The sequence below is a fragment of the Triplophysa dalaica genome, chromosome 23, assembly GCF_015846415.1.
Source record: "Triplophysa dalaica isolate WHDGS20190420 chromosome 23, ASM1584641v1, whole genome shotgun sequence".
NCBI lineage: Eukaryota > Metazoa > Chordata > Actinopteri > Cypriniformes > Nemacheilidae > Triplophysa > Triplophysa dalaica.
Window position 1 is genome coordinate 9,172,352 of NC_079564.1, and position 10,450 is coordinate 9,182,801.

The 10,450-nt window shown below is 36.5% G+C and overlaps 2 protein-coding genes across 2 annotated transcripts in view; both read left to right on the forward strand.

The window, feature by feature from the left end:
• Positions 1-2,960, forward strand: part of tmem108 (transmembrane protein 108) — a 47,133-nt gene extending 44,173 nt beyond the window's left edge. The window contains exon 6 of the mRNA XM_056739104.1: positions 1,654-2,960. Within this exon, the coding sequence (XP_056595082.1) occupies positions 1,654-1,770 (117 nt within the window). The 3' untranslated portion in view covers positions 1,771-2,960. The remainder of the gene's footprint in view (positions 1-1,653) is intronic.
• A 1,574-nt stretch (positions 2,961-4,534) lies between these two features.
• cdv3 (carnitine deficiency-associated gene expressed in ventricle 3) lies at positions 4,535-9,891 on the forward strand. Its single transcript, XM_056739027.1, has 5 exons — positions 4,535-4,935; positions 6,692-6,768; positions 6,932-7,059; positions 7,191-7,356; positions 8,597-9,891. Exons 1-5 carry the CDS (start codon positions 4,741-4,743, stop codon positions 8,721-8,723), a joined length of 693 nt encoding a protein of 230 aa, XP_056595005.1. The 5' UTR covers positions 4,535-4,740; the 3' UTR covers positions 8,724-9,891.
• Positions 9,892-10,450: the final 559 nt, after the last annotated feature.

Consider the following 10,450-nt stretch of genomic DNA (forward strand, 5'->3'; position numbering starts at 1 on the left):
TACTAGTAATTAAATATTAGTTTTGTATGACCCTGTACAGCATAAACAGGATTAGAGAATGGATGGATGTATGTTGTCTGTAAAAGGAGTTTTCAAACTGGGATCCGAGGACCCCCAGAGGACCAAAAGGAAATGACAGGAGTTCACAGAAAAGTCTAGAGAACAGCTGTAAAATAAACAGACATAGGCCTAAATTAATAATAAGATTGATATAAATTAGTAAATAAATCACTTTTATTAAATTTAAAAGATCGTAATCTATTAAATTAGAAAGACTATATTTACATCACATTTACATGTAGTCATTTAGCAGACGCTTTTATCTAAAGCGACTTACTATTTGGGTAAACAATGGAAGCAATTGGGTCAAACATATGGACAACAAAAAGCATAGGTGCAATAAAAACATGTCTCACAAAGCCTACTACAGTGTACTGAGCCAAGTTTAGTTTATCTGAGCTTAAATAAGCATGCTTTTTTTCTCAATAAAAATTAATACATTTAGCAGTACATTAAAATAGTGAGAGGAAAAATATAATAATGAAACTTTATAGAAACTAAATTTTGATTTAATATATTCTTTTTTTTAGTATATATAAATTGTGTTTATAAAAGATACATAAATCTAAATCAGCGGTTCCCAAATGTGGCTACACCTACTTTGGGGTACTGAGCTATACAAATACTATACAAATATGCATAAAAAATTTATTCATAAATTTAAAACGCATTTCAATTTATAAGAGTTATTTTTTGAGACCCTCACCTTTAATCAGGACTGTTATCTGGGCGTGAATTTTTATATTTTTAAAGATCTGAATGAATTTTTTCTGAACTGAAAAACACTGATTTACCTTTAACTGTTATGCCTAATACTTAAGACATTTACATAATTGCGTAAAGCTTCATACAGAAATGTTTGTAAGCAATCGACTGCTTGGGGCATCAGCTATAATAACTGTCTGACTCTCCTTTTACTGTATTTTAATGCAAAATGTTGCGGTCTGATCAAGGGGTACTTGGCTTGAAAAAAACATAAAAAGGCGTACTTAAGCAAAAAAAGTTTGAGAACCACTGATCTAAATGATTTAAAAGCGGTCTGTTTCACCCCCAGTGTGGTTAAAAAACATTTTTCTTAGGTGTTAGGTTGTCATCTTTTCCATTTCATCTTTTTTCCATGCTTTGCTCCTGGCGGTTTCTGACAGGATTGTGATGAGGATGATGGAACATGTTTGGAATGCTTGTGACCCCCAGGTGTTCATATAAACCCTATATGTTAGAGAAACAACATAGATGTCAATTTCCTATTTTTTGTCTTTGTGATACTTTCATGTCTATTCTCATTTAGTATGACCAAGTAGATAATCTCTGTCCTTGATAAGCCTTATTATTTGACAGGTGCGATTTACCCTGCTCCTCTTCTCCCCTCAATTCATCCTCTTCATTTCACAAACCCCTCCCTCGTCTCCATGGCGATAATAGCTCAATAGCAGCACTGTAAAAATTACCATATGTGTCTATAGCAAACAGACACGTAGGCAAACCTGATTGTTCCACGTTAATCGTTTGTAGCTTTGTAGTTTCTGATGTGTATGCCTTTAACAGGGTAAAAGACAAGTATCCAGTAGTTATGCTTTTCACTTTTTGTTTCAGGACCAAGAGACGTTCCTGCCCCCTAACGGCGACTACAGCGACAGCGGCGTGGTTCTAGTTAACCCTTTTTGTCAAGAGACTCTTTTTATCAATAGAGACAAAGCCTCTGACATCTAGACGCACTGTCTGGCCATTATTGACAGCATCAGATGGAGACAAAATCAATGCGGATTTCTCATCCCTGCTTGCTTTTTTTAAGAATACATAAATATATATATAAATAAATCTATATAAAGATACAAACAGTATATGTGGTGAACCTTCACAGATTGTGGTTTATATATGAAACAGATTTCAAGGAGCTGAAAGAATATAAGCAAAAAGAACAAATGCTATTTAGTATGAAGGGAAACCCTGCGATATTTTTCTGATGTGGATTTTTTACAGACGCTTAATTGTGATAAGGGTTTTTATGTCCTTTTGAATAAAACCAGTAAGTGTGGTTTCTTTTATGTTCCAGTGGCTTTGGATATACGCAGAATGCTGAGAAAAATGATGTGTGCTGAAAGGATGTTTGTGTGACCCGTAACACTTAATATGATTACTTAAAAAGCCTGCCGCACTTGAATTCTGTATGTAAGGCGATGTGGGGGTAAAGGGCATTGATTCTGGAAGGGTTCTGAAATGGGTTCACTGGGTTGCCATGGTAACCATCGCTTCACTCATGGATGAGCTTGAGTAGAGTGTGTGTTTTAGCTGGAGGAAGCATCATGACAACGAAATTTTGAGTCACCAGCCAAAGGACAAAATGAAATGTCACGATATGTTCACTGTTTTGTGTGCTTGTATGTGTCTTGTTGCATGCATCCTTCCTGATTTGAAGTGTATGTGTGTCTTTAAACAAGATATCAAATGGATTTTCATTTATAATATCCTTTAGTTGTTATATACACACTAAAATGACTTAATACAGTTGCACAAACAATTAAACAATGCCGGTGAAATGCCTCATACAGTATAAAGTTATTTGTATGGTAATGTTACATGCTCTAAATATCATCTCTGGTAAATTGTTTGAATGTGTTTGTGTTCAACTTCTATAAGCAGAACTTACATTAGTGCAAATGCATTCTGTTTTATTAAACCATTATATTTCTTTATTTGCGATGTCATGCTCTGAAGAAAATGGCACTACTATTGCTTGAGAGGTTGGCGATATATACATATTTTTTTTGTTATAATTCATTTTTATTGTAAAGGGTGTGAATATGTGCGCTTGTGGTTCTGTATGTTTGTCTATTTCTGTCCGTCGTGTGTGTGTGCATTGAATTATGCTGTTTTATGAGAATAAATGAGACCAAAATCGATTCCTTATATTTCTTGTCACTTCTCCAGTGCTTACTGCTGTATTGTACAGTTTTTTAGATGAATGTTAATATCGCTGGATGTAATAGAGTGTACGTGTTAGATATAAATGGCAAAATACATACAGAGAAACTATTTTATTTTGTACTTTCTTGCCAATGAGGTTGTTAATATCATAACTTCATTTTTCCCATCACATTTTCCTTGTGTTTAGTACATCATTTTTATGTATTGTTTCAATTTATTTGTATTTTTTTCTGTTTTTACCATTTATTATGGCTTTTTTTGCTGGCATGTTTTAAATATGTAAGGAGATAAAGATAATCGCTCAGTTAAAAAGAAATACTCCTGCATATTATAAATCATGTATATTTTTTGTAGCACATAAACTGTACTTTTTACTGCTGAGCAATACGAATAAAAAGCTTTGAAGGCTTCTTCAGTGTGAAGTTGATTTTTGTCTTGTTGTTTTTTATCTTTTAAGTGTTGCACCAACATATTTATTCCGATGTTTTTTATGCCTTGGTGAAAACCACCACAGTATATTTTTGCCAGAGCTGTTCTGTTTGAAGTTTTCTGGAATCTTCTCTGTTAGACCTGTATGCTGAATGAAGCGTTTCTATTCACAGTTCTGTTCAGCGTGACACAACTGTGGCCTTCACTGGATCATGCATTCATTTGTAATCTCTTAAACAGCAACAGGTGTTTTTAGTGCTTTCATAAACCCCCTCGATCCCATGGATATACAGTTTTGTCATAGTTTTTGTTATGCAGTTGTATGTTCTGATATATTATAATGTATATACATTACTATGAATATATTCAAACTTTGAATCATTCTATATTGTGTTGCTTATAACATTTCCGCACTTAGCCTTGACACTTTTTCATCTTAAAATATAAAAGACAGCCATAAAATGCATGACGTTTTCATCATTTCGAAAAAGGAAGTATAGTTCGTAACTCATCTCTGAAGACAAAAGAAAGAACACATTAAAGGAAACACCAGATAAATGTTGTCAATATTACTTTTAGTGTGAATCATTTTAAATCAAACTGCCAAGTGAAAATATAATTTGTGTATTTAGCCTCCTTGTAACTTCCATTACAAAATACTGTCAAACTAAATTTGAGATGTATTAGATAACACTTATATTATGGTTGGCCTATTAATTCACAAAAACATTTACTAGAATAGAAATAATTCTCCAGTAACGTGTGTTTATACACTTATGGGTATTGTTACTGCACAAATTAATAAAAAAGTAAATGTTCAAAAGTAAAAGCTGTTCTTTTCGTTTTTGATTTTTTGAAACATTTTGATTACTGTATATAAACAAAATGTACATTCAAAATGTTATCCATAAGTGTTTATATAATTAAAGTAACATTCATATGTTGTATAACCACCAAAAACTCAGATGCAACAGTTGCACAATCTGTTCCGATCCCCGAAAGACCGTATCCCTGCGATGTGATTGGTGCAAGAATCCCATTGCCGCTCAGCGACTGGGCACAACGGCTGTCAATCACACGGCTGCATTCCCATCCGGGTTGCACGGGCACGGGAGGCAACACCATCCGGTTTATTGGGCGAGTGTGTCACACTTTCAGCTGGCCAGTGTGTCATGCTGCTCCCAGTACGCCTTTAACACGAGAACACACATGAAACACACGGACCGTCGTGAAGACACGCAAGGACTGCTATACTGTCGATTCAGACGCCGCGTTTGACCGTTTTCGAGCTTATTTAGTTTGTAGTTGAAGAGATTTGTGGATAAGATGGCGGATGTGGCTCCGGCCGGCGCGGAAAAGAGTCTGGACGACTTCTTCGCCAAACGAGACAAGAAGAAAAAGAAGGAGAAGGGGAAGGGAAAGGAGCCGGTGACCGGAGGAACCGTGATGGTTATAAAGAAGACGAAAAGGGAGAAGGAGAAGTCGACGAAGAGCGATAATCAGGACGCGCAGATGGAGAAGGTAACGCGGCGTTCAGAACTGAGAATCAAACCTCCATAACACGCACGGATGTGTCGTCAAACCTTGGAGCACATTTGTGGTCATCGAGGGGACGTTTGAACCGCGAACACCGCTATAACGGCCAAAAATGTGATCTGGAAGCCGTTGTAAATTCGGCTTCCATCTGTCAGTCGTGCTAACACCCGCTATTACCAAGTTTTACACCTAACAACGTTGTCCAATGTCGAATAGTGATCGTGTTACCATTATCTGCAGTCCTGGTAGTGTAATGTAACGTAAGCAGGGCAGTCTAAAGTGCCACATGTTTGCTGGTGTGAGGACATTCATCCCACAGAGAATCAATCTTTTATAACTGCGCCATATGCTTATTTCTCTCCGCCAGAGACAGTTATGTTCCCGGTAGACACGTGTTAAAAGCTGGTGTATTATAGTTAAGTCTTAACATGGATCGAGAGGTTTGTCTGGCCGTGTCTACTGTGTATTTCACAATGACACCTGTCTAGGCCAAAAATCGTCTCTAACATGTAACTCACGAGCCTCAAATTCTATTAGAGTTGGTGGATACCAAAAACATCTTTAGACATAAATTATTGGGGGTCTATAAAGTGACCTCACTAATATAATAACACGTGTGGTGGGCGCCAAACGCATTTAGGTGGTTAACGAATAAATCCTGTATGTGTCTTATGTTGACAGCAATTTAGGAAAAATGTTGTGTATATTACATTTTTGTTTATGTTTAGGATATAAAATAGCATAAAGGAATTTATCTTCACTGTATGGAGACATTTGCATATTAGTCTGTCAACTACCCATCTCAGAGTTAGGTGTAACGTTATATCTCATTTTCAAACAGATGAAAGGTTTTCTTACTCTTTTAAATTTGTTATATTTACATTTTGAAGAAGAATTGGTGTTTTTGTGAACTGTGAGGATGAAGAACAGAGTTTCATATGCATCCATTACCTTCCTGTGGAAATCTGTGCCTTCCAGATTCAGAAATACTTTAGAGTTAATTTATGGTTGAAAAAGTGAAAATTGTCTAATAGAAGTCAAGCGGACTATTTTACCGTCTGGTATTGAAGATTTTAATTAAGCCGTCTTGGAAGAGATCTGTGTGTCAGATTAACAGTTGTGATTTTGCTTATCCTGCAAATGAAAAAGATGTTAAAGATACAAGCCAGAGGAGAGAGGTCCCAGTCCTGCTTTTCATCACCAAATAACGTTTTTGTGTGTTGTATTTTTTATGATGAACACTCTGAGAAACAGCCAGTCGTGTTATGTCGCTGTGAGCTCCAGAAATGCTCGGTGCACTTGAATAGCAGGTTTCAAAATGTGATTCATCATTAATCCAAACAAAGAGTGTGTGAAAATATTTCACAGACGCCATGGAAACGTTTACAGTGTTTTCATTAAACCATCTGAAATTTGAGACGGGTTAAAGGGACGGTTCACCAAAAAATAGAAAATCTGTCATGATTTACTCACTCTCAATTTGTTTCAAACCTGTGTAGTAGTGTTGGTTTCTACTATGGTAGTCAGTGGTGGCCAAGAACTGTTTGGTTACAAGCATTCTTCCAAATATCTTTCTTTGTGTTCAGCAGAACAAATACATTTCTACAGATTTGCAACAAATTGAGGGTGAGTACTTCATGGCAGAAGTTTCAATTTTGGGTGAACTATGCCTTGAAATGTTGTAGTTCTGTAGAGTTGAATAGTTTCATGAACTCACCTTTCTCTCTTTCTAAATCTTCAGGAGGATGAAGAATGGAAGGAATTCGAGCAAAAAGAAGTGGACTACACTGGACTCAGGCTTCAGGCTCTGCAGATAACGTAAGGACCTCAAACTGGAGGTTCCTACCGCTCTCCAGTTCCTACTTTTGTTCAGTTCACATTTTCTATGTCATGTGGTTTATGCAGCAATTTCAAATGTTTTTTGACGTTACCGGCTGTATGCTGAGGTCAAAATGTAATATTGGTTTGTTTCCCGTGACAGTGATGAGAAAGAAGAGGAAGACTATGAGAAGGAGGAGGTTGGAGAGGATGGTGAGATCATTCTGGTCAGTGGTGATAAAGTCTCCGGACCCTGGAACAAACCAGGTGCCCCTCCTTCAGCTCCTCCTGGTAAGTGGCCAATATCGACGTTCTTATACACTGAAGCAGCATTTTAATTTCCCCTTTTACTATTTTTTTCTTTAGCTTTTGTTGTTATTTTATGGAAAATATCTGCAATCCAACTTTTGTTTTTTTGTTAGCTGAGGAAGTTGAGGTTCCGGAGCCCAAGGCACCTGGCGTGTATCGTCCCCCAGGGGCCCGGTTAACATCTACCAAGAGAACTCCAGCTCAAGGGCCCCCAGAGATCTTCAGTGATGCCCAGTTTCCATCTCTCCTCTCCACCGCCAGGCACGTGGAGACTCGCAAGTAAGACTTTAAACATTCTCTTCATTTGTCCAGATTTCCCAGAAGTTTATTTCTTTACTGTACTCACACTGTTAAGGATTACATCTTTGACTCATGAATGATAGGAGAGCCAGAAACTGTCAATCTGTTAATAGTGACAGGATGTGTACAGTTCTTAAATCTCTTGAAATAAAATAATTTTGAGAAAATGCATGTCTAGAAAGCATATTCAGTATGTTAGCGATAATGTACAGATGGTTGTTATAGCTGGCTGCTTGTACATTATCCGCTAATTACACGCCTACTTGCCAAATGCGAAAAAAACTGGACATAAAATGTGAATTTGAAATATTTGTAAGCTCATTTTTAGTAAATACAGACCTTCTGTAAGGAAAAGCTGTTTAGCTTTGGTTTTAAAGAAACGACGTTCAAACAATATGAACAGACAAATTGGTTAAATCATCTGTATATATTATGACATGTATGTTATTAAAATATATATTTATATATTTTTTTTATGTGAACTGACCCTCTCAGCGTGTTTTGCAGTATCTGGGTTACAGGGTGTTATTCGTTTTGAAAGTTTTTTTTTTAAATAACGCTTTGAATGTCGCCACTGGCCAATCAGAATTAAGCATTCAAATGAGCCGTGAAATAAGTTTTAATATTCTAATGTCTTTAATTGCCCTCTCAATTGTTAGTTGCTAAAAATACACGTAAATTGTTTAATGTACTGTGGAAAAAATGAAGAAAGCATTTCAAAATTAATTTCACATTGTCTGAATTGACTATTTATAGGCATGTGTTTAGGTAAAATTATAATTGTTGTTTCATTATGTAAACTACTAGCAAGATTCCTCGCAAATTTTAAAATAAAAATATTGTTTCTATATTCATTTATATGCAGAAAATAAAAACCGGAGAATCAGGTTAAAAGATAAGAAAAGATGCTCTGTATTTTCAGACCTCAAATACTGCAAAGAAAACAAGTTCATTTTTACTTTTAAGCATGTATTTAGGAAAAGTAAAAATCATGTGTCCTTCACATTGCTGTTCATGTCACTCATAAGGTTTGATTTTGTTGAAATTCAACAGACACTTGACTGGAATGGCCACAATACATCTGGAAATCCTGATTAAATGAACATGTAGAATGGTCTCTTATTTCAGTGGCTGTATATTGGTCAATAAGACGACATATCATTCCTGTTATAGCCAAATGTTCAGAGCAAATAACATTGAGAGAAACTTTTTGTTCTAGGGACAGAGAGATTGAGAAGACTTTTGAGGTGGTCAAGCACAAGAGCCGAGTCAGAGAAGGAGAAGGCCCGGGATCCACGCAGCAGCTACAGTTAGATAACCAGTACGCCATCCTGGGGGACAAATAAAAGCCATCGCCCCCTCCCCCCTGAGCCTACTGCCACTGGTGAAGCAAGACTCGCAGGGGGAAAACATGACCTGCAGCTGTCTGATGCAGTCCTGAACAAGCTGGAGATACCTGTGCCCATTACACACACACACACACACACACACACACACCAACACACACACACCAAACTGATCCCACCACACAAGGTTTTGACACACCCATTTCTAGCGTTCAGAATCTCATTCACACACAGACTTGGCTGATAAAAGGCTTCTCTTATCAACTGCATTCAAACAGGCTGCAGCTACAGGAACTGACTGAAATGTATAAATCTGCTTTATTCCACACCGTACACCAAGATGAATGACACTGCATAAACCGAACAAGGCACCAAGCGTTTATTACGGCGGGCTTCCTCATGGGGTTGGTTGGCTGGCAGAGCCATTGGACATCAGCCAACTCTTCAAAAATGAGAAAAGCCACTTTGAGGATGGAGACATTGGGTTAGAAATAAAAAACTGCTGTTGGGGATCTTTTTTTCTTTGCTACATCAGTATAGCTCCCACATGTTTGGATTTACTTTACTTTTCTCTTCTTTTTTTCTTTTTGTTTTGCGCAAAGCTGGAGTTTTTGGTTTGGGCACTAGAGAGGGGAGACTACCTCAGTTCCATATCTGTGGTTACCATGTCGACCAGGTCCTGAGTTTAGAATGGCCAAAAAGGAGCGTTCAGTGTTTCACCTTGAACTTGATAATTGTGTTTCTTATTGCGGGCCTTTGTGCAAGATCTGTCGATAGGGCATGAAAGTGCGTAGTCTTCAAATTTACTATTTAAAGTGACCTTACCGGTGAAAAAGAAAGTGATGGGAGATATATATATATATATATATAAATATATATATATATATATTAAGAAAATGTGTTAAAATATCGTTCTGGAATACACTTCCTGGTCGTGTTTTGGGCAAATGCCTGCTTGAGTTTTACCACTCTGAGGAGTTAAAATCTCTGAATCTCTAAACCCTCTGTAAGAATGTAGTTGTAAATTGTAGTTTGTTGAAACATTGCAAGTATTAGATATTCTTTAACTATGTCCCTTTAACCCCCTCCATCCCTCTTTCTGTCCCATTCTGCTCATTTTATTTGATTTCATCATGATTGGCAAACTATTAAAGCTTCTAATCTCAAATCACTGTTTATGATCTGTTATTTCTTACTTTGACCTGTAGATGGTGCTGTCGTCACGTGTTGACGTTTGTTGTAACAGTAATTTGTTTGATTCGGTGGCTATTAAATCGGATAGACAATTTAAAACGTGCTTATATTTAGTTTTAAAGCCTGTTACAGTCTTGCCATTTTACATGTCCTAGCAAGTGTTTTAAGATCTGGGATGATTGCAAAATGATTTGAAATTGTCATTGTATAGCGCTGTATACAATGAAATTAGAAGTGCTGCGCCTGTTGGTGTTAAAAAAAACTAATAACAATAGACAAATAAAGAATATCATATAGAGCATTATGTAGAAAGATAAAATAAGGAAATGTGCTTGACAGTATAAAGTGCTTGACGGTACAAAGTCACTTCTGCATTATTCTATTAGACTTGCAAAACAACACTATAAAAAAAACAACTATAGGATTTACTAAATGTTAAATTGCACAGTTTTGTGAACAGCTTTTGAAAGTCAAATTTTAACAAATAGAACAAAATTAAGTAAATCTAGTTGTTATTTTACAGTGTACACACA

Bases quoted from the DNA above. Each gene is read 5' to 3' on its own strand.
- cdv3 (XM_056739027.1), top strand. From the start codon at position 4,741: ATGGCGGATGTGGCTCCGGCCGGCGCGGAAAAGAGTCTGGACGACTTC. The intron at 4,936-6,691 runs GTAACGCGGCGT...CTAAATCTTCAG, and splicing joins AGGACGCGCAGATGGAGAAG to GAGGATGAAGAATGGAAGGA. The intron at 7,357-8,596 runs GTAAGACTTTAA...TTTTTGTTCTAG, and splicing joins AGGCACGTGGAGACTCGCAA to GGACAGAGAGATTGAGAAGA.